The following is a 24,570-nucleotide window of genomic DNA, read 5'->3' on the forward strand; positions in this document are numbered from 1 at the left end:
TGTAGATGACATCCTGGTTTATTCTAAAACTCGGGAAGAACATGAAGATCACCTTAGGGCAGTGCTGGAAGTGCTGAGAGAAAGAAAATTGTACGCCAAGTTGTCCAAGTATGAGTTTTGGATGGAAGAGGTTCCTTTTCTTGGACATGTGATTTCGGCTGGAGGAATTGCTGTTGATCCCGCTAAGGTGCAAGCAGTACTTCAGTGGGAGAGACCTAAGACGGTTACAGAAATCAGGAGCTTTGTGGGTTTAGCAGGCTACTATCGCCGTTTTATTGTGAATTTTTCCCGGATTGTGGCGCCGTTGACACAACTGACTAGGAAGGATCAACCTTTTGTTTGGACAGATCGTTGCGAGACTAGCTTTCTAGAGCTAAAGAACAGATTGACTAGTGCACCAGTTTTGGTTATCCCTGACACAGGTAAACCTTTTGAAGTTTTCTGTGATGCCTCTCATCAGGGATTAGGGTGTGTACTGATGCAGGAGAAGAAAGTAGTGGCGTATGCATCAAGACAACTCAAGGTTCATGAGAAGAATTACCCCACTCATGACTTGGAGTTAGCAGCTGTAGTTTTTGCTTTGAAGATTCGGAGACACTACCTGTATGGTGCGCAATTTCAGGTGTTTAGTGATCATAAGAGCCTGAGATATCTCTTTGATCAGAAGGAGCTTAACATGAGACAAAGGAGATGGATGGAGTTCCTTAAGGACTATGACTTTGATCTTTTATACCATCCTGGGAAGGCAAATGTGGTGGCGGATGCTTTGAGCAGGAAGTCAGTGCATATTTCAGCCTTAATGATCAGAGAGCTTGAGTTAGTAAAAAGCTTCAGAGATTTGAGGTTGCAGGTAGAATTTGAAGCTGACAGCATCAGATGCAGTAATTTGGTGGTGTCCAATGACTTATTGAAGCGTATTAAAGAAGAGCAGTCGAAGGATGTTGAGCTCCAAACGTCATCCAGTTTGATTGGGACGGAACAAGGAAAAGATTTTGCATTGGGGACTGATGGTATCTTAAGGTTCAAAGGCAGAGTATGTATCCCTAGCAATTCAGAAATGAAGAGGTTAATCCTTGAGGAGGGTCACAAAAGCCGTTTTAGCATGCATCCAGGCATGACAAAGATGTACCAAGACCTCAAGAAGTCCTTCTGGTGGTCGGGTATGAAGAGGGACGTGGCACAGTTTTCGGCTTCTTGCTTGACTTGTCAAAAGGCAAAAGTGGAACATCAAAGACCTGGAGGTTTGTTGCAACCGTTAGAGATTCCCGAATGGAAATGGGATAGCATTGCGATGGACTTTGTTACCCATTTGCCACGCACTATTCGAAAACATGACGCAATATGGGTAATAGTGGACCGATTGACCAAGAGTGCTCACTTCTTGGCAATTGATTTGAGAATGTCTATGACAAAGTTGGCACAACTATATGTTAAGGAGATAGTAAGGTTGCATGGAGTGCCTTCGAGTATTGTATCAGATAGAGACCCGAGGTTCACATCCAGGTTTTGGCAAACCCTTCAGAGTGAAATGGAAAGCAGACTACAGATGAGCTCGGCCTATCATCCCCAAACAGATGCCAGTCCGAGCGGACAATCCAATCGCTTGAAGATTTGTTGAGGACTTGTATTTTGGACCACCTAGGAGTATGGGATGAGATATTACCACTGGTTGAGTTCACTTATAATAACAGTTATCATGCCAGTATTGGTATGGCTCCGTTTGAAGCCCTGTATGGAAGACGCTGCAGAACACCTCTCTGTTGGTTTCAGGATGGAGAAGCAATTTTGACAGGACCAGAAATAGTTCAGCAGACTACAGAGAAGGTAAAACTTATACAAGAAAGGATGCGAGCATCACAGAATAGGCAGAAGTCCTATGCTGATCGGAGGCGCCGGCCGTTAGAATTTGCAGTTGGGGATCATGTAGTCCTCCGAGTGACTCCGACTACCGGTGTAGGGAGAGCAATTCGGGTTAGGAAGTTATCTCCTAAGTATCTTGGCCCCTATCAGATCCTACGACGTTTAGGGTCGGTAGCTTATGAGATAGCCATGCCACCCCAGTTAGCAAACTTGCATCCGGTATTCCATGTATCCCAGCTCAGAAAATATGTGTCTGATTCTTCTCATATACTTGAAGCGGAAAATGTGCAAGTCAGAGAGGATCTGTCGGTAGAAGTGCAACCTGTGAGGATTGAAGAGAGCCAAAATAAACAACTTAGAGGGAGAACTGTCAAACTCGTCAAGGTCATCTGGAATGGTAGAATAGGCGACTCCACATGGGAATTGGAGGATGAGATGAGAGAAACATACCCCCACTTATTTCAATAAACGCAATTTTCGAGGACGAAAATTTTTGTTGTTGGGGAGAATGTAAGGAATCGTACTTTAAAAAAAAAAAAAAAAAAAAGACAAAACAAAGGGGGGAAGGAAGGAACGTTGGCCACAAGGAGACAACCAACGTTGCTTCCCCATAGAAAGGAAAAATGGGAGGCTTGTGGGAGATAAAAAGGGAGTATGGGTTCTGCGCTTGGGGTGGAAATCATTCTTGCAAAACTGAGAGAACGTGAGGTGGAGAGCTGTTGAAGTGCAAGGAGGCTTTGGTGCTGCATCTTGAGGAGTGGAAGAGTGGCTGCAAGTTCTCGGAAAGAGGAGAAGTGGAGAACTTTTGAAGTTGGAAGGAGATCAAACCCTTTGGAGATAAATTCAAAGAAGTCTTCAAGAGGTAAGGGGAGCTAGATCTTTTGTTTAATTGATGATATATGTTGTATTTGATGCAAATCTGGGAAGAATGGGATGAATAATTGGGTTCTGGTTTCGTTTCTGGGTTTCTGCCAATTCTGAAATTCTACAGGCGCGTTCGTCCAATTTGGCTTCAAATTGGACGTTCGTCCAAATTATCGAGCGTTCGTCCAATTTGGTTTCAAATTGGACGTTCGTCCACAATAGCTAGGAACGTTTGTCCATTTATGGTTTTCAGTTAGCGTTCGTCCAATTTGTAAGAATTGGACGTTCATCCAAGGAAGAGGCCTGCTGAGCGTTCGTCCAATCGGCCTGCTAAGCGTTCGTCCAAATGCCTAAGAACGTTCGTCCAGATATTGAACGTTCGTCCAAGTTGCGCGTTCGGTCTCATACTGTTAGGAGTTCGTTAGCATTCGTTCTTGTTGAGTTTTAGTGATATTAGCATTCGGTCTTAGTAGATTTTGTTTCTGTATGTATAAATAGTAAGCGTTCGGTCTTGTCAAGGTTTGATCTTTGAGCGCTCGTCCAGTATTGAATTTGGTGTTCGGTAGTCGAGCGTTCGGCCTAAGTAATTGATCTTGAGCGTTCGGCCTTATTTTGTGAGTGTTCGGCCTTAGTTTGTGAGCGTTCGGTATTATTTAAATATTGAAGTGAGCGTTCGTCCAGCGAGCGTTCGTCCAGTGAGCGTTCGTCCTAGAGCGTTCGTCCTTCCCAGCGAGCGTTCGTTCCAGTGAGCCTTCGTCCAAGTGAGCGTTCGTCCAGCGAGCGTTCGTCCAGTGAGCGTTCGTCCTAGAGCGTTCGTCCTTCCCAGCGAGCGTTCGTTCCAGTGAGCCTTCGTCCAAGTGAGCGTTCGTCTAGTGAGCGTTCGTCCTAGAGCGTTCGTCCAGTGAGCGTTCGTCCTTAGTTACATGTTGAGTGTTCGTTTAAATAGTTGAGCGTTCGTCCAAATAGTTGAGCGTTCGTTCAGTGAGCGTTCGGCCATTGAGCGTTCGTTCTAAATATTGAAGTGAGCGTTCGTCCTTAACACAGTGATTTGAGCGTTCGTCCTGGATATAGAAGTGAGCGTTCGTCCTTAAAACATTGAGTGAGCGTTCGTCCAATAGTATGCAGTGAATAGTACTTGTCCAAATAGTATTTTACAAATATGTTGAATTTTAAGTTCCTTTGCTTTTGGATTGAATTATGTACCAATGTTTGAAATATTATCTATGACATGAAATATGTGAATGTATGAAATATGTCGGATTTGTTGTGTTAATATGGCGGTATCTGATTATTCATAATTGTGGTTAAGTTTCAGAGTAACAATATGATTCATGGACGTAATTCCATGATCCTCAAGGAGAGGATACATGGTGGTGTTTTGGGGTTGTATAGAATGATTACATGGTAGCTTAGTTTTGGGGGTCATCCTGAAGCTCCAATGGTCTTTCTTCTCATGTAGAGAGGATTGAACCATGTGGTGAGGAGTAGCAGGAGGTCCTAGTCTTGGGTGCTTCCATATGATCCAAGGTGAGTGATAACGGATTAACCTCGTGATTGTGGCCGGGCGGGAGTGCCCCAAAGTTTCACCAGGCGGTAGTGCCAGAGCGGTAGTGCTCAAGTTCCATAAAACCACCACGAGTGCAAGACCCGCCATAGCTCGGTAATCATTCTAGTCCGGACGAGTCGGTCTATAAAGTAACAAGTCGGGGTATAAAGTAACAAATCTTGTGATGTCAGTTTACTGTTCTTTCATATGAATCTATGTATGATAACATGCTTTTTATCTCTAGCTCACCCTTGCATTGTTTGTGTTGTGTGCCAATTTGGATACGTTATTTGGCGATGATCATCCACTTGGATGGGAGCAGATGGCGGGGAGGATACCTTGGGAGCAGCTCTTGATGGAGACGGCAGTGCTGCAACCTAGCATTACTAATTCTTATTTCGTGAACTCGTTTAATTACATTTGTGTGTGTCTTAAGTTTTAAATTCTCCGTGATTTTCATGGAGAAATTTTAATACTCTTGTTGTCAATTCCGCACTATTCTGAGGATGACTGTAATCCTTAAATTACTCTTGACTGCTTTCCTATATTATGCATGATGACGTCTTTATTATATATGCATGATGTATATAATTGGGACGTTACAACTAATGGTAAAGACAGAAAAAGGAAAACCTAAAAGTGTAAAAATCTAAAAATAATATTTTGTTTTGCAAAACCTACAACCAAAGCCACATTTGCAGACTAAAATACATTCACTTTTAGTTATTAACAAAGACAAACATCCTTTTATTTATTAAACCCATGCTTAAATCGATTTATTTTTTTTAATTTCTTATATACTTTTATTATTCTTAATTTAAAGGCTATACTCATTTATTTAAATAGTAAAACAAAAACAAAAAAATATATTAAACTACCTAATTATTCAATGAAAAAAGTATTAAGCTAAAGTTCCTGAAAATCAGTAGGACATAAATAATGTTTATCTATTATTTGACATAAAAATACATTCAATTTGATATTCATGTTATTACTCATCCGATACTAATTTAAAAACTAGATACAATTTTTTTAAAACTTGTGGATATTCGAGATATCATATCTACTTATTTTCATGGATATCCACACTCATAGATATTTAATATCCATAGATATATTAAGACAAAATATTTGATAATTTTTAAAATAAAATTAAAAAATAAAATATAATATAATATAAATTTTAATTAAACTTAACTCATACAATCTAAATAAAGTTTTGGGTTAAATATGTTTTTAGTCCCTAAACTATTGGCCGTTTCTGGTTTTCGTCCTTCTTTCAAAGTAAGGTACGATTTGGTCCTCAATCTTTAAAAAACGTTCGTTTTAGTCCTCAAAATTTTGTTTTTAGTCCTCGTTTTAGTCCTCAAAACGTTCGTTTTTTCGACTAAAACGTTCGTTTTTAGTCCTCGTTTTTAAAGATTGAGGACCAAATCGTACCTTACTTTGAAAGAGGGACGAAAACCAGAAACGGCCAATAGTTTAGGGACTAAAAACATATTTAACCCTAAAGTTTTAATTTTAATTAAATTTAATTTCGTAAAATATAAATAAAATTTTAAATTTTGTTTTTATGAGTAATAAATATTTTAAAGTACAAATAATATGATATTCAACCGTAGGTATTAAATTACATGCTATGATTTGAGTATAAAATAGCTACCGCAAATAATTTGTGTATAAATATTAACTATTTAATATTAATATATGGTTGTATAAATATTTTTATCATCTCGTGAATTTTAATTTTTCAATTAATTTTAATATTTTCTTACAACTTTTACATCTACATAAAGTTTCATAAAAAAGGACACGCATTAACTAATGTTTTATTTAATTATTTTTTGGAATGGTAATGTTAGTAGAACTTTTAAATCATTTGTTCACTAAACTCTCATTCAAACAGTGTAATTTGTAGGATTGTTTTTTAAAAACAATTAGATGTACAACCAAAATTAATAAATACAAATACTATCAATAATTCATAATTAAACGCTGATTATTTCATGTCAACTGTAATTAAGTGGAATAATGAGAAACTATTACTTAACTAAACAAGACATATTTTCCCAACCAGTCTCCTATGACACGTAATATTATTAACATATTTTCAACAAATTAAAATTCTTGAATATATCTTACATAAAAATTGTTCTAGAATGTTTTCAATTATATTTTTCAAATGATAGCTTCTCTAGAATTTTTTTAAACCACGTATATTTTCTAATCTGTCATTTATAATTAAGAAAAGAGTTTAAAAAATAATAATTAAGATAACAATAGATTATTCATCATATATTTAAATTACAATCTATACATTAAAAATATTTACTTATACTAATTTATATACTAAATATATATATTTTCTCTCATTCCAATTTTCGAAAGCCCTAACAAGAGCCGTACATCTGAATTGAGAAAATAGGCGAGTGGAGGCAAGTAACAAAGTCAAGTCGTCGATGAAGAAAAACCATTTGTGGTGAAGCTTAAGGAACTGCTTTCAGTGTAAAAGTGCAACTTCTCGCGATTTTTTTCTCTCAATCTTCGTCTTCAAGGTAACTCTCACCAAATTGCACGGAACGAACCAGACAAGTACTTTTTAATTTTTAATTATCTTCTATTTTTTTTCCATTTTTTTACCTTATTATTCCGTTCTCGTTTTCTCAGCATCCACGCCGTTGGTGAAATGTTGGGGAATAAGGATTAGGGTTACGTCTTCTTCGCGCAGTTGAATCCAATTGAATATTATTTATCGAATCATTGCTCAAAACATAGTTGACGATGGTTGAGCGAAAGCAGTTCAAGACGAAGTTATGTGTTCTGTATCAGAGAGGTCGCTGCAATCGCCATAATTGCTCCTTTGCGCATGGGAGTGCCGAGCTTCGACGATTCCCTGGCTCATTTAGTGGTATAGTTTTCTAGTTTGCGTTGCTCATACATAGTGCAATTGTTTTATTATTATGTTATTGTAATTATTGATTAGTTTAGTCTATATATTGTGAATTGAGGTAAGTTGGACTGTAGATTATGTGTGTTGATGTTAGTTGAGGGATGTTTGATGAGTATTGCGACATTTCCTGCATGGGGTTTCGAGTAGCAGCTCGTCAGAGTCTGATGGGGAGTGTGATTTTGGAGAGAAATGAATGGAGGATTTTTTTTAATTATTGGATTTAGAGAATTATATTTTGTACAAATAAACAAAATATTAGGAGTTCGTGCACTAAACTATCATATTATTTCTTTCACTGTTAAAAGACTTATGAAATTAAAATATTTATAAACAATGAAAGTTTTTGTTCCCTTTCCTCTGCAATTTAACTTCGAAACACACCCTTACACAAGTTTATGCCTGGTTATGTGTGGTAAGAAGAATTATGATTGAAGGAGGAAGTTTGTTTGTGTTTGAAGGTGTTGAGATCTTTTATTTGAGTGTAACTTTATGGACAAGGAAACTGCATAGAAAAGAAATAAGTGATGGACAAATCAGTGCATTTTAGTTAATTGTTTGATATCATGGAGCCTTTTAAATTTAAAGGCTTTTGGTCGCAGTATATGTGCTTGGAACTTGAAAAATAAGTAAGTCTTAATGACAGGGTGGATGATAATGCAATACAGAAATTTAGAGCATGTTATTGGTGTTTTTTGTAATTATTATGTCCTTCATATTATAATCAGTTTCGTCATCGTTGGTCATCATTTTTTTGATACGTTAATGAAGTTAATAGTACTTAATCCATTTATAAATAATCTCTTTTCCACTGTTTAATTAACCTATCCTGCCAAAGTGGTAATACTAAGTGTTCATATGTCATCTATCAATTTTATTCCATCCACAGCCAAGACCTCCTTCCACTTGTGTGGCTCTTTCCACCACGATTTCTGCTTGCTAATGTAAGCCTCTGTATAACAATATCTGTAACTGCAAATTCACACCCAATACATCAAGGGGCTCAGAAATTCTTATTCTGTGGATAAAAATGGGGGAAAATATTGGAGATGCTTTTTGATATCAGTCCACCGTTGTTTTCTTGTAGGATTTTATTCTTGTTTATTTTTAGGAGTAGAGATTACAGTAGAATAATTTTTATTAGCATTGGAAAGATGGAGTGAGATGCATAGGAGTGATAATTACCTGTCTTTGGCTTTTTTGGCTGCTCTTTATCGCAGTAATAATCCTTTTTGTTTCACTTTTTGTAGCATTATGAGGTAACACGTTCTTTTATCCTTTGGATGTTGCCTTTTCCCTCTAAATTAAATCATTTAAAGAATAGTTTCATTAGTTTAATATGCATCACCACTGTAATTCAGTGATTAGTTTGCACTTCAATTATTCACTGGAATTTGAAGTATATCTGCTGTATTTGTTGAATGTCAGCAACTTTCTAGTCTTGTTTTCCCTCCTTGGAATTTTCCTCTGATAGCCCCACCCTTGAGTGTAAGGCAGTGAATCAGAACATAGCATTTGATATTTATTTGCTAGATAATTTCATGTCCATCAAAGCTGTCTTCTTTCTTTTTTGTTATAATTTATTGTCTATATCTCATTTCATGTAATTTTATATCTTTACCCTTGAACCTGTTTTGAATATTTTCTTCACATGCCTCTATTAGCTAATTTCTTTTCTAAATTGCTGTTTTCAAAACAATGTTGTAGAATGAGAATTTGACACAAATTGGCAGAGTTCACTATGTTTCTTCTTCCAGTTATAGGTGACTTGTAGATGTGTCCTTGGATTATTTGTAGTCCACACTAATCTTATGTCTTTCTTTGTTTTATATATTAGGGTCCTGCTAAACATTGTCCGGGCACTGGTTAATAATAACTAATAAACATTGAATTTTACAAAAGTTCATAGTTAAATATGATATTAAATGAATTCTGACCTCAATAATCATTAATGCAGTTTTACTTTATTTAGAAGACAAAAATATCCATAAGTGTTATACAACTGTAATTGATAATTTATTTGATGCACACACAAAAAGTTAAAACATAATCAAATAATAAAATAATTTTCTCTTTCTTTTTAACTGTTTGTCTTTCATTTTAATGTTCCAAAAATTAAAATATGATTAAACGTAAAAAAAAGTTTAAATTAATAGAGAAAGCAACAAACGAAAATAAAAAAAGTAAGCAACCCAATATATGTGAATTTGAGACTTCATTGAGTTTCTTTTCTTTGACTTCTTGAGAACCTTTTTGCAACACTCCTGTTAACTTAACAAAATCCTCTCTATTAAAGAAACAAACAATATTTGGTGTGCATCAAATAAATTATCAATTACAGCTGTGTAACACTTATGGATATTTGTGTCCTCTAAGTAAAGTAAAACTGTATTAATGATTATTAAAGTTAAATTCATTTAATGCCATAGTTAACTATGAATTTTTGTAAAATTCAATGTTTATTAATGATTCGTGCCCTTAGTGCTCGGTTTAGCATTCCCCTATATATAATTATTATCCATGTGAGGTGGTGCTGTTTATATTGCAGTCTGAAGTTCGTCCTATAATTGTGCTAACATGGTGAAATTGCATGGAAAATTTGATTAATTACAATAAACCAGTGAAAAAATATACTGAAAGAGAAATATGTGAGAAAATAAATTTGTAAATTATATAGGGATGAGTTGCCCGTGCCACTATCACAACATATCCTGAAAACTATACTTTTACACCCCCAGCTTGTTTTATTGACACTCTGTTATTCCATTTGTTCAGCTGAATGTCGTAATCTTCAAAATAGTCACTTATCTAATAGGACTGGTCCATATGTCCATTGATTCTATGTAAGCAGATACAGAAGATTAGATATGCAATAACAAATGGCATATGGGATTAATGTCAGATTAATTTATTCAATGGTAGGACGATCACATTATCTTGTTGAGACTATTGCATTTCCAGCAGTATGGATATTTCATTTAGATGAGAGATCTTCAGAAGGCATTCTACTGATTGGTTTATCTTAAAGGCGATGCTGGTGTTGTTCATGAAATTGTAATTCCTTGGCAATGTTTTTTATGCTTCATTCCTTGAATCTATGGAACTACAGTGTTACCTCAGATCTTTCTTAGGCTTGCATGGATTGCCTGCTAATATCATGTTTCGATCAGAAGCAAGTTCAGCAAATTTCCAATCATTTCATTATAAATTCTACTGCCTGAGTGTATGGAGCTTATGCTATTCCTTTTGGCTGATACTTCTTGAAATATTATGGCTACATGGACACTGACAAAAGGGAATTATTAGTGGAGATGATGTCTGGAGAAATCGCGTCAGATATCTTGTTGATGGATTTTTATTTCTTAAGCATCTTGGATATATCCCTACCTTTGAGATTATATTTTATATCTTACTTCTCTCATCAAGTTGGGGATGTGAAATGTTCTTTATCCATTGCTACCTTGATTTCACTTCAAGGTATATGCTACATGCGTGGGTTTACTATATCTGTCATAATATGAGGGTGCTAGTTTCTATCCACTTTATGCTCTTACGTGGGAGGCACTATTACTATACATTATTATGTTTCTCTTGTTATTCCTGTTAATGGTAAGCTTGGTTTCATTTTCATATTTATTGCGTTCTGTTTGTATCTTCTGGAATGTTTTCTGTTTTTTTGTTAGTTTGCAATAATGGAGGTTTGTTTTTTATTTCAGGTAGGAGAGACTATTTAGGCAATGACTTGAGGGATAAACTTGAAAGAAGGCATTTATCTCCTCGAAGGTACTCACCAGCTCAAGATGCAAGAGGCCGCCAGAGCATCCGTGGTCAGACACAACTTTATAGTTCTTCTTGCTCCTTAATTTTAGTGTCATTTCTTAATTGGTTGTACCTTAGAGGTTCATCTTTTCTGTCAACTAAATATTTATTTTTATTTCCTCACTGGCAATTTTATGCTTTATGTTCGTAGGCTGATGTCTTCATTCTTCAAAGATTGAATGGTAGGTAAAATTTAAAGAAACTAGGAATTAAAGACTAAAGAGTTTTCCTGTTATTGATTTTCTGAATCTCTCAATAGAGTTTGGGTGTTTATAGTATAGAGATTACAAGCATTTAGGGTAACAGCAAGTAACAGAATTGGCAGTTATGATAACAGAAATTACAGCTGGCATAACAAACTGCTGCTGGCATAACTAACCACAGCTGGTTGAGGCTAATCTATTTCTTACAACAGAAATTCAAAAGCACAATCACATATACTCTATTAGTGTCTGATGTTATCATTTTCCAGATTTTCATAGATCTTCAACCGTGAGATTTGCATTGAAAATCATTCTCTTTTTGTATTTCCAATTTTCTACAAGCTATGAAAACTGTTCATTACTTCACTATGAATTGAACATCTGTTTAACTGGACATAAATATGAGTATGCATTTTGTATTGTAAATGTTATTTTATTTCTTCATGCTCAAGATCATACCTTTTTATGTTGGTTGATACACACATGCACCAAAGAGAAATGTGCACATGCTTCTTTACCCAATGATCTTGTGTCTGTTCTCTTCCTCATGTTCCATGTATTAAATTTTGCAGAATACAGTCCTCCAAGGTCTTTGGAGAACGAAAGGTAAATTAACCATGAATCATTATGGATACTTTCGTATACATATTTTAATTTTTTGTGGGAACTAATGGTCTATTACTGTTCTTCTTCCATGTATATATGTTAAAATTAAAATACCCTATATTTAAGGGATAGAAATGTGAGAATTGTAATTTCATTTACAGAAAGAATTAACATTGATTGGAAGGCAACCTTTAAAAGGGTAGGGGAATGGAGAAAGGTGCGGGTGACTTGATGCCTCTTGAATAATAGATAAGAGATTACCCAGTTCAAGGAAACATGCATAGCATATGTGTTAGAAAAGTAGCCCCTGTATCTCAAGCCAAGAGGGGGGTGAATTGGATTTCAAAAGCTTTTTAAATCTTTAAAGAATCTTGAAATCACTAATCAAAGGTGTTTGAATCAATCAAGATGAAAGAAAGACTAAAACACACAAAGATTTATATTGGTTCAGCTCTTCACAAGCCTATATCCAGTCTTTTCTCAACAACCTTAGTTGGAGGGTAATCTAGTCTTTTCTCAACAACCTTAATTGGAGGGTAATCTACTAATTCAAGATTTGAGTTTAAGAAAACAATGATACCCTCAATTGCTATTCTCACCACACCAAATCTGAATACAACAAATACAAGAGAGGATTCACTCACTCTCAATCAACACGAGATGATACACTCAATCTCTAACCTGGCCTACCCAGCACAGGTATCAAATCACACCAAATGAATAAGAACCTGATTTGATTACACTCCAATAGTGCAAAAATATTAGAACAAATGAGCTCCAATGAGTCTTGTTGGATTTCTTGATTCTTTGATCACCAATGTAGCTTCAAAACCTCCAAGAACTCTTCTTGAGAAAACCTGTACACAAAACTCAGAGAGAATGTCAGTATTTGCCAATTAACATGTTAAAGAGTTAGGTCTCTAATCTAATTTGTATAGAAAATTAGATCCTATCGCAGTTTAATCAATTAGATTAATATCATAATCAATTATGCTTTTGCTTCTGTTTTAATTGATTATGTCACTTATATAATCAATTATATTGACAGTTATGCTTAAAACTACTTCTTTCAACTAACCTAACAGATTAGGTTACAAGCATAATGGATTAGACCTTTGTTTCTGTTTTAATCGATTATACCACTTATGTAATCGATTAAAATGACACTATACTTTGTTTCACTTCCATTTGCCTTTTCTAACAGATTAGATTATCTGTATAACAGATTATGCCTATCTCTCTGTTTTAATCGATTATGCAACTTATGTAATCGATTATAATAGACAGTTTTGCCCTGTTTTTGCTTTGTATATGTTCTGGTTTCTTTTAATGAATTAGATTACTTATGTAATCGATTAATACTACCAGAAATATAGATTCTTGATATGTTTAGGCCTATTTCAATCACCCTCTCATGATTGATGCATCTAACACAAACATAGTTAATGATTTAAACATTTGTTTACCAATTATGTTGTGCAAGAATGATTTGAACATTTTCTATTCATTATTAACCATTCATCATCAAAAACCAATATGTGTGGAGTCTAATGCTCCTCCTATCAACAATATGTATTTTCTGTGCCATGAAATTTACTACTATGTATTTATTTGAGATCTGATGAATATGAAATTTCCATTCTTTTGTTGGAATGGAAACTTTTGTAGTAGTCACATGCTGTGTGCATGACAGCCTAATTGTTCAAAGGTGTTTTTGGAATTAGAGTTATAGGGTTTCCCAAGTTTGACATTTGATATTTGAGAGCTTGTTGAGAGAATTTCATATTTTGACTGTGGAATATGCCTTTCTTGGAGCATATGTTATTTCATTTTTTCTTGGAGCATATGCCTTTATTCATATTTTTAGTCTAAAATAAATATCATTAATTGCTGTTGCAGTGACAGAAGACATAGGAGAAAACAGGGTATTACTGGTCAAAGTGATACTTCTGGAAATTTGAAAGCCTCAGATAGAGTTCAAGATCAAGCTAAAGAAAGAAAAATGCTTTCCTCTGGTTCTAGGAATACACTTGAGGAGCAGGTTTGGAAACTCTCTTTAATCTTTCTGTAGCAAAAAATATGTGGAAGATTCCCTAGTTTGTTATGGAAAATTGCATGTGTTTTTATATTTTTGTAACTTTTGCAGCTGAAGAAAGTAGATTCAGGTATCAGTGCTCTACAGAACCGAAAATTCCAGCTGGAGGTTAGTTTTATCTCTTATAGTTGCATTTTGTCACATCATCCTCGTGGTTCTCTTGGTTATCTAATGTTTTAACACCTAGATTTTTAACAAGTGTTCTTGGACTTCCAAATCATTCACGTTTGGGGTTCTACTGAAACTTATTCCTTGATTTGGTTGCATAATGATGCTTCCTCTCTTTTTAAGGAATTGATTGGGTTTAAGTTATTAATATGTTGAGTTGTTTACTCTACTATCACAAGCCATTGCAGCTTGTTATTTCTTGTCCTATCATTTGTTAACTAATGATTTTAAGAGTGGCTTTTGATATATCCTCTATCAATCACTCTGTTTAGTATGTTATTAAACATTTACTTTTGTTTTTCTCTTGATTCCTGTAGTGTAAATTTATGTACAGACTGTGAATAGGTTTTGAAATGATTATTGAAACAAGTCTTCTAAGTATTGTAGCAGTTGTCCTGCTTCTATCTGCAGAACTATACAATATATATAAAATATGATTTGTCTGACATTTTTGTTTTTAGGTTTGATTGTGGTACTGATATTGAAATGTTGTTTCATATGATGTCCTGGGAATACTGATGAAGTCAACCTTCCAGTTAGCTTGCCTAAATTTAATTTGAAAAAAAAAAAAGTTTCTTGAGCTAATGCTAATTATCCTGTTGGAGTTGCAGTTGAATTTAAACCAAGCCTTTTTATTTGTTAACTGTTATGTACAAATTCTTATTTTTGAAGGTCTACCTTGATGAGAGTATTCAAGAAGTGGATAGCCTTAATTCTAGAATTCAGGAGCTTGAAGCTCAATTATGCGAAGAGGATGAGGAGTGCAAAAGGTACTGGAATGTTTCAATATCCTTATGTTGATAGTTTTTGTTAACTGTTACACCTCTCCGTTAATTTGGCATTTATTGATAACATGATGTTGCCTTTCCTGGCATTTCTCTGTTCTCTCTGAAACCTCAGAATTACTTCAAGAATAAGGAAGTTTGTTAGAGTTCACAATCATATGTCACAGTTACAAGATGAACTGAAGAGGCAAGTTTCGTTTTTACAATTTACTTTGCTTTGTAGACTTCTAGTACGCATCAATGTCTTTTAATGTTCATTTTCTTTGTGTCTTTGTCTAGCTGCATACCATTGTATTCATGTTTGTTTCACCATTTTATTCATAGATCTCAAGTCCGACTTCAACGGTTTGGAGATCAGCTTGTCTCGGATATTTCTAAAATTGGTGCCAATGAAGAAGATTTAAGCATTGATATTGTCAGCAATGGTGAAAATACTGGTCTTCTTCCAATTGTCAAACATAATGTGGAGCATAATGATGCATCATCCCACAGAAAAAGGCTGCATATTGAACGAGATGCTTTGGAAGATTTAAAACAAGGTAGTAGTAGTAGTAGTTATGGAAAATGTAGTGATTTGGTTTTGTTTAACTCTTCCTGAATTCCAGAAATACTATATTTGCTAAACGAAACACTAGGAGGTTAAAAATAAAAACTGCAAGCTGCGAATGACATTCTTATAATTCATTTGGAGGAAAGGGACATCTGCTGTCAATACTTGTGATTTCATTGTTGTGTTTTGCTCTGCATCCCGCCAGTCATTTTCATTATTTTTTATTTTAATCTGTTCACGAGTTGGTTATTGTATTAGCGTTTTGTTATTTATGCTACTTTCTTGTAATGGACATGCAGATAGATCAAAAGAGGGCCATTCGGTTGAGACAGGTAGAACTAAGAAGCGATCTCGGTGGAATACATCAGATCAATTGAATGATGAGTCTCTCAGGGGCCCAGAAAATGGAACTGAAGTTATTAGAGCTCTAGATCCTGAAGGCAGGCACAAGAGAGGAGTAAGGAATTCTTCTAACAGCCTTTTTTCATATAACAAACATTCAATTAATTACGTGTCCTCATAGTCATAGGAATTAGAACGATCTAGGTAACATGGATAATAAGCTGGTATATTGAGCTTGGATATGGAAATAACAAAGTGTGGAATGCTCATCTTTGTTTAGCCTCAACGCGTAAATTGGTTCGAATAGGTGTGATGCCAGTATCATGGGTAGGCATATGTCCAAGTTATCTGTTATGGGGTCAACCGACATAGTACTATGACATTATACTTAATCATTTTGGCATTTAGTGGATATAATGTAACTGTAGGTAGTTATGACTTATTAAGGGAGCACGTGGAGAGAGAGTGTTCTTATCAAGCAGGGACGTGCCAAAAAAGTGAGGCAAAAGAGGGGAGACACCCGAGCACGGGCTTGTTTTCGAGTCGTCATATCTTTCTTAAATAGCAATCGAGGGAATAAAGATCATAACGAATATTGAATGCACTGGCTAGGATTTCTGAGATCATTCCTGAAGCTGTAACTGGAACAAATTCCATTTTTGTTCTGCCTCTACGTTCACACTTAAAAAAGTACAGGTTGTTTTAGTGTGTTACATTCTTCATGGTTTTGTCCTCTGTGGTCCTCCCTTGTTTTGTTCCATTCATACATCAAACAGCTTATCAAGCATTTTGAAAAATATTTTTGAAGTTGACTATTTTCATCGAAAATGATCTTTCCTATTTTTCGCTAAGAATATGCAGTTGAAGCAACCTAGGATTGAAGTGCCATCAACTAGCATGGCAGCTCATGTGGCTGATGAGGACGTTGATATTGAACTTTACAACGGAAATGATATCAATGAAACTGCAAATACAGAAAATGAGAATGGAGTGGCATACAAGGTGAAGGCTGCACTGCTTATGCTTCCCCCAGCTTTGATACCTCGTAGCAATTATTCACAGGTTAGTTCTTCTTGGGTGCCAATTTTACATCCTTAAAGCACTTCTAAGAAACATTTGTAAAAGTACTCCGATTTCATGTGCAGTACGAGGGTAACGACGAGAATGTTGATGTGGATGGCTGATGAATATAGGCAGCAGGGTCACGTGTGGTTTAGTCTAATCAGTATTGGCAGTTTCTAACTTTTGGTGGCTCGAACAGTAGAATTTGAAAATAGTGGATAGGATGCAATATTGGAAACAAGAAACGAAAGATTTGTGGATCTACTTGATTATCTATTTTCTGTTGGACTTCTTGATGTGGTTATAAATGTAATTCTTTGTTATCTATGATATTTTTTGGTTTTCCAGATCTAATCATTGAATTTAAAGTACCGTATCTATCACATGCAAGTTCTGCATCTTTTTGGTTCTCCATATCCAAGACTATTGAGAATTTAAAATGATGAAATTCATGAGAAGAGCCCGTTTCATTTAGAATGGGTTTCATTTAGAATGGGTTTGGGAAGTTTCTCCATTAGGGAGTTGCTCCCTCCAACACCACGCATCACTTTCTCCACCTCCCCATTCTCCTTTTGCCCTCAATAATATTTAATTTGTTTTTATTTTTTTATCCAACAACCATCCACTTTCGTTAATGTTCGTGAATCAATATACCTCTCTAACATTCCACTGATTCTGTTGAATGAAATTCTTTTGAATCTTTTTCTTCCTTTAATTTTTGTTTGTTGAAAATGTGGTGGTGTAGCGTGAGATATTGTGGTGTGTTTGGTTGGAGATAGCATTGATTAAAGAAGGTTCTCCAGTAACTAGAGAAAGTAGCAAAAAAGCTTTGGAGTGGTGGAAGAAAAAAAATGTGCAAGAAGGTTCTTGTAGTTGAAGGTGAGGTTTTTTGAATATATAAACCTATTACTCTAAACGAATGTGAGTATTCGCTGGAAAAGGATATAGGTATTCGTTGCAGTCTTAAACGAATGTCAATATCTGTAGACGGATATCAACATCTGTTTAAGGCCAAACACACAGCTACCAAACATAGAAAACGACCAAACATCAAAACGACCAAACATCCAACACACAACATATTTCAATACATTAAAATTAAAATGAAATGTTTATCATGACCAACCTCTCTCGTGGACCAAAGAAAAAATGTGCATAATAGACGTAAACACGAAGCACCACTAAAGCACCACCATCGCACCAACACTGCAGCACCACCGCACAACTAGGAGATCGAAACGGAGAAGAAAGAACGAATGAAATGGAAACTACGGGAAAAATGGAACTGGAGGAGAAAAGGAATTTAGAAGAATCGAATCTAGGGAGAAGAAAAATTTGAAAGTGAGAATTTTGTGGAGGAGGGTGGAGGGGATGGGGGGGTGGGGGTTGCGCACTGTGAGTGAAAATAAAGTTGGGATTTAGAGTTTTGATAAAAAGGTAAAAAAGTAAAAAATTAAAGTAAAATAAACAGTTTTGTAATTAAAATTTTTTTTGGAAGAGGTGCAAGAGCTGTTGGGTGGTAGAGGGAGCGAAAAATATTTAGGCGTAGGGTTGATGGTACCCTCGCCCAAACTAGACTTCCAAAGTAGATGGGTGGGGATTTTGGGAAATACGCTTATTTCCATATAATATATAAGGCTAAATATAATTTTAGGATAATTATATAGAATGAATGCGTAAAATAATTTATTTATTTTTATGGTAAATTTACAAGAAAAGGTCAAGTTATTTGTAGTTTCGATATCGAAATTAATGATCTTTAAATTGTTACTCTTTTAAGATTTCATATTTTTTGTATTTCTCTTATTTCTTATCTTTACCATTTTCTTATATACATAGTAGTAATGATAGATAATAAGTTTATTTTATTTTATTATTAGTTTTGGATATTATATATGATTTTGTTTATTTTAATTATTATACTATTTAATTATTTTTTATTATACTTTAATTTATTGATAGAAGATAGTTTATATATATATATATATATATATATATATATATATATATATATATATATATACACACACACACATATATATAAAATTTTTTTGGTTAACCACGGTATCAATTAACATAATCACATGGTGATACCGATTTAAAAATAGGTTATTCTATTTTTTTTAAATTTTATAAAAAATGTTTTAATATATAATATATTTGTATCAATAATATATAACTTATTTTGTTTTTGAAATACCATATAAGTAAATTTATTTCGACATTTTGTATTTTATCATTTATTTTAACATTTAATTTTACTAAACTAGTCTAAAAGTCCTAAGCTTATAACTAGACTTTCAACTGTTTTCTACTTTTATTTTAGCTTAAATTCTTTTATGTAATTAATATTTTATCTTGGGTATTGCGTAAATAATTTATTTTTATTTTAATATGATTAGTTATGTTTTAAATATATCAAATAATTATTATTATTTTATAATAATTATTATGACAATATTATTAATTTTACTATTGTTATATCATACTCACTTTTTTTTACCATGTTTATGGTCATTATTTTCATCATCCTCATTTTTACTATTATAATTATAATGTACATAGTTTTTTATTATCATTATTTTTAGTATCTCGTTTATTATTATTCGTCGTTACCATTTAACCAAAAGGTGAACATTGTAAATTAGAAAAAAAAGGCGTTTTAAATAGAAAAATGAAAACTTTGATTCTTTAACGGAAAGCAGGTTGTAACCATTTTGGATCGGACCATGATGAGTTTGATGTAAAACATTTAGTCGATTTTTTTTTTCCTTTTGATATAAAATTATTTTCATCAGATAGAAAAAAAGTGATCCGTATAATTTATTTAGGCCTAAATATAAGAATTTATTTAGGCCTAAATATAAGAATTTATTTTTTATATATATTATATCTTAAGAGATGTACAAATATTTGAAGAAAAAAAATCTCGAATTTAACTTATTTCTATTTTTATTCTCAAGAAATTAAAATGAAATTTGTTGTAACCTAATAAAATATTATATGTTTTAAAATATCATTTGCATAATTATTCCATATTTCTTAATTAGATATTTTTTATAACAAAAAATAATTAAAAATAGTAAATACAATTACTAATAACAATTACTTTGTTTAATACCCTCTTTTGTCCCCACTTTCGTTGGATAATGTCAATTCAGTCCTCATTTTTAAAAGTGTTTGGAATATGTCTACAGTTAGTAAAATTTGCGTCTAATTTGTCCTTTCCGTTAAGTATAATCAAACGGAGTTAGTGTGTTGATGATCTGGCACCAGATATTAATGATGTGTCAATTTATTGTTTGGTACGGTGCTGACCTATTAATAAAACACCAGTTTTTAAAGTTAGGGTTTTATATTAGGGAAAAATTGATTTAGGGTTTCAACATCGCGACACCGACATCAACCTCTCCTTCCTCAGCGACGCCGACATCCGCCTCTCCCTCCCCGGCGACGCCGACATCCGCCTCTCCCTCCCTGATGACCCCTTCGACCTCGTCGTCCACGCCAAGACCACCCTCGTCGCTCCGCTGGTCCAACCAGCATCGTCACTACAGATCAGACATCGCAAAACAAAGAACCCTAGAACGTGCATAGAAACACTTCAGAGAACAATCTGCAACTCCGCAAACACGAACGCAAGAACAAGAAATCAAACCCTACTTCTCGCCACTGATCAACAAGATGGAAGAACCTCAACCCAAATCGAAATCAGAAAAATCAAGAATTTTCCCAAAAACAGAGCGAAATGAAACTCTGCATCCCAACTCTAAAAAATCAAATATCAAAAGAGAACCCCTAATGAATTGCAACAGGTACTGAACCCTCATCTACGTAGCCTTTGTACACGTTCCCGAAGCCTCCCACTCCAACCACCAATTGTTCGTTGAAGTTTTCGGTGGCGGCTCTGATTTCTGCTATGGAGAAGTAGCGGCAGAGGTTGGTTGGCAGTGACGATGAGCCACCCCGCGAGAAGTAGGACACCTGCAACTGCTCCTAGTATGGCTTTTGAGGAGGAGGGTTTGAGTTTTGTCCAGCGAGACTAACTATTGAGCTATTGATTTTGAAGACTTCAATTGCGTTAATAACCGCGTCTTTGATCCAATTTGCACGGCGAGGTGTGATCAGATTAACTGATTCTTTCTTCTTTTTGGAAGCTGTTGATGATTTGATGATATAAGATCTTTTGATTTAAGATGAGAATGAGAATGAAACCTTTGTTGTGCATGAATTTGATGTTTTTGAGGTTGATTATACACACATAGAGCTCGATTGTGTGAGGTGGGGAAATGGGGGAATGAATTATTAAGGAAGAAGAAGACAAACAAAAAGAAGAAGACCCAATTCTGAAAGAAAGTAACACGTCAGCACCGTACCAAACAATAAATTGACACGTCATCAATATTTGGTGCCAGATCATCAACACACTAACTCCGTTTGATAGTATTTAACGGAAGGGACAAATTAGACGCAAATTTTACTAACTGTAGACATATTCCAAACACTTTTAAAAATGAGGACTGAATTGACATTATCCAACGAAAGTGGGGACGAAAGAGGGTATTAAGCCTTACTTTTATTATCTTTCTTTTAATTTAAAAATTTCACCTTTCATTTTATTTTTCAGTCATTTACATAACTTGTATATACATTTAGTATATAGTATAAATGATTCGAAATTGAATTTTATACTTACTCAACATTATTTAAAGAATATATTAAAACTCGATTCATCTTGAGATTATTTAGTAAATTAAATAATAAAATTGTGGAAACGAGAAAACTTTAAATCAAAGTGTAACATCCCAATATATATAATATAGACTATAATAAGGAGAAGCAACATACATGATAAAGTAGTACAGTTATCCATCTAAACATAAAGTGATACCTTTACAGTCATCCCAAAAACAATTATAAATTTAAAACTTTAATTACAAACCGAAGATTATTCCAAAACTATCTACAAGGCTCTAAAGAACCAAACACAACTACTCAGCAGCAGCATCACCTCCATCCAATGCTTGCTCCAAGAAAACATCTTCTTCCGCTGCTCACATCCAAAGGATGGTCATCGCAGAAAAGAATAACATACAAAACATAAGCACACAACAGGGTAAGCTGGTTTAAACAAAGATTAATCATACCACAATCAATAGAACTCATACAATCATATTATCCATCTTTATCACCTAAACCCTTCACACATAACACACACTGACTCTGACTATCCGGACTTAGAATGATTGCCGAGCTATGGCGGGTCGTGCACTCGTGGTGGCTTCTACTGCTTTGCAAAGTCATTGTCAATGGGTTTCACCCTACCACACTCACGAGGTTAGTCCGTTATCACTCACCTTGGGCCATACTGGAAGCACCCAAGACTAAGACCTCCTGCTACTCCTCACGACATGGATCAATCCTCTCTACTTGAGAATGAAAGACCATTGGAGTTTCAGGATAACCCCCAAGACTGAGCTCCTGCATTCATTCTAAACTTACTTGAATCTCAACTAGAGACTCCACTTTAAATCACAACATAGGGCACCACCATGTCTCCTCTCCTTGAGGATCATGGAATTACGTCCATAAACAACACTTAACTATACCATTTTGATTACAACATACTACAATCACCACAGATATTACATGTTGCCACTTTCACTTACTTCATACAACACTTCTTGATACATATCAAACAACATAAGAACACACAAGGCTTGAACTAGAACGTACCCCTCGCATATGGCACACCTTCGCATAGCGAGACCCTAAACTTCTCGCACAGCGACCTAACTCACCTTGCAAAAACCAAAGACAGAGACCAACTACTCTGAATCACTCACATAGCGACTAAACTGGCTATGCGAATAAAATTGTAAAATGCTACAGACCCCAATCCCTCGCATAGCGACCCAATTTGCTACGCAAGAGTCTCATCCAAAGACTGAACCCCCCAAGCACTCGCAGAGCGAGACCCACTCGCTGATCGAATAAAATGACTAATGGTTCCAGACTTCAACCAGTCGCATAGCAATTACACTCGCTATGCGGATTGACAAACAGAGAGCAACCCTCTCAAATCACTCGCACAGCGCGCCCATTCGCTATGCGAGTGCATTGGCAGAGAGCACCTCGCCAAGGTAACTCACTATGCGAATCCATTCGCACACCGAATCTACATAATCTGCAGAACGAAATTCTGCAGAATTACACAACTCAACCACTCCTTACCAATTCTACTCAACTTGGCCAACTTCTAACACTCTTAATTTGATGTATATGCTAAATTAAACTTAACTAAAGGATTCTAAACATTCCTAACACCAATCTAAAGTGTTTATGCATCAAACTCTACTCTAGAACCCCTAATTCATCAACTTATAGACCCAAAACCAATTCTACCACTTGGAACCTATTTTTGACCATTTTAAAGACTCAAACCAGTCCCATATGACCTATCTACACTATCCCAGCAGTCACCAACAGCCCTTGACCACCAATTCTCAAATTCACTACCTCACTTTCTCTAATTTACACTAAACCAGTCCAAAACACTTTACTCTTTACTACAGCAACACTACCACACATCATAGCCAATAATAGTCACCAATTTACAACCATTACAGCATATGGATTCATCACATTCAGCTCACCAATCACATTTCACAGTTTCCATTATTCTAACAGTTATGAACATGCATTCACAATCTAAAATTCTAACTGCATAGCATTCTAATTACAGAATTCATAATTGATAATTAAAGCACAACCTAGCTTCCCTTACCTCTTTGATAATTAAAGCACAACTTAGCTTCCCTTACCTCAGAGATACACTGTCCCAACCACAGAAACGTTCCAGCCGTACCTTGCACAACAAGGAATTTCAACAGAAACCTACAACTCACCAATTGGTGATAGAGAACCACACTTAGAACCTAAATTGAGCTAGAAATTGAAGGAATAACTACTAACCACATGCAAACAGAATCGTTGCATGCTCACAGCACAGAGAAGAACGGACAAAAAAAGGAGACGACTTACCAGCTGAGGAACGAGAAATTGATCGGTCCAAACTTGAGCTCTCAACGCCAGGATCGCCTAGGCACTTCCTGATCGTTGAACAGAGAGAGAATTTGTAAAGAGAAGTCAGAGAACTCTGAGGAATAGAGTTCTAGAGAGATGAAGTGTTCTTAGAATAATGAGAAGAGTTTATAAAATTTCATTTTATATATTCAGATTAATCGATCTCATTATTCTAATATACCAATATGTTTTATAACACTTTATTTTTCAGTTCTTTACACAAAGTATATGATGATTCATGTAAAAATATAAATTTAAAATACATAATAAGTGTAACTTTGAGCATAAGGAACAATTAAAGACAGTCTCATGAGTCACGACGACAAAATCTGATCTTCTCACACTTACAGGTACGTAGGTTTACGCCTTTAATAAATTTGGAATCAATTGATAACTTTTTTATATCCAAATCTTAATTATAAAGCTGAGAGAGAAAATGTCTCCAAATTTTAAGTTAATATTTATTTTGTGTACACAATTTTTTACACTGAAAAATATTTGTTGAAAAAAGTATCAAACTTTTTTTAATTTAAATTAATTTTCATCGGAGTAAAATAGTAAAATTTGTTTAATTATATTAGTGAGAGGGACAGAAATGGAAAAACACAAATGGGAAGGGTAAAAGGGAGAAAGCAGA

At 34.9% G+C, this 24,570-nt stretch overlaps 2 protein-coding genes across 9 annotated transcripts; both read left to right on the forward strand.

The window, feature by feature from the left end:
- Positions 1–1,710: 1,710 nt before the first annotated feature.
- Positions 1,711–2,328, forward strand: LOC128196721 (uncharacterized). The gene has a single exon (XM_052878232.1). It carries the CDS (start codon positions 1,711–1,713, stop codon positions 2,326–2,328), a length of 618 nt encoding a protein of 205 aa, XP_052734192.1.
- Positions 2,329–6,642: 4,314 nt separating this feature from the next.
- LOC108340582 (zinc finger CCCH domain-containing protein 13) lies at positions 6,643–17,179 on the forward strand. Of its 8 annotated transcripts, none has more exons than XM_052877405.1 (13): positions 7,038–7,178; positions 10,140–10,826; positions 10,934–11,044; positions 11,188–11,218; positions 11,812–11,845; positions 13,745–13,886; positions 13,992–14,048; positions 14,781–14,878; positions 15,009–15,080; positions 15,218–15,432; positions 15,743–15,900; positions 16,638–16,847; positions 16,931–17,179. In XM_052877405.1, exons 3-13 carry the CDS (start codon positions 11,018–11,020, stop codon positions 16,967–16,969), a joined length of 1,083 nt encoding a protein of 360 aa, XP_052733365.1. In that variant the 5' UTR covers positions 7,038–7,178; positions 10,140–10,826; positions 10,934–11,017; the 3' UTR covers positions 16,970–17,179. The 8 variants fall into 8 exon arrangements, 5 of the variants coding, with proteins under 5 accessions (XP_017433551.1, XP_017433552.1, XP_052733365.1 ...); XM_052877406.1 differs by having other exon boundaries at positions 7,040–7,178; positions 10,069–10,826; XR_008248778.1 differs by lacking the exons at positions 10,140–10,826; positions 11,188–11,218; positions 16,931–17,179 and adding exons at positions 6,643–6,825; positions 16,214–16,481 and having other exon boundaries at positions 6,938–7,178; positions 16,647–16,780.
- Positions 17,180–24,570: the final 7,391 nt, after the last annotated feature.

Source organism: Vigna angularis, chromosome 5, assembly GCF_016808095.1.
Source record: "Vigna angularis cultivar LongXiaoDou No.4 chromosome 5, ASM1680809v1, whole genome shotgun sequence".
Lineage (NCBI taxonomy): Eukaryota > Viridiplantae > Streptophyta > Magnoliopsida > Fabales > Fabaceae > Vigna > Vigna angularis.

Excerpts from the sequence above, each read along its gene's own strand:
- LOC128196721 (XM_052878232.1), top strand. The coding sequence starts at position 1,711 with ATGGCTCCGTTTGAAGCCCTGTATGGAAGACGCTGCAGAACACCTCTC.
- LOC108340582 (XM_017578062.2), top strand. The coding sequence starts at position 7,052 with ATGGTTGAGCGAAAGCAGTTCAAGACGAAGTTATGTGTTCTGTATCAG. Across the intron at positions 11,846-13,744 it reads AGGTCTTTGGAGAACGAAAG|TGACAGAAGACATAGGAGAA; the intron begins GTAAATTAACCA and ends TTGCTGTTGCAG. Across the intron at positions 15,433-15,742 it reads TTTGGAAGATTTAAAACAAG|ATAGATCAAAAGAGGGCCAT; the intron begins GTAGTAGTAGTA and ends ATGGACATGCAG.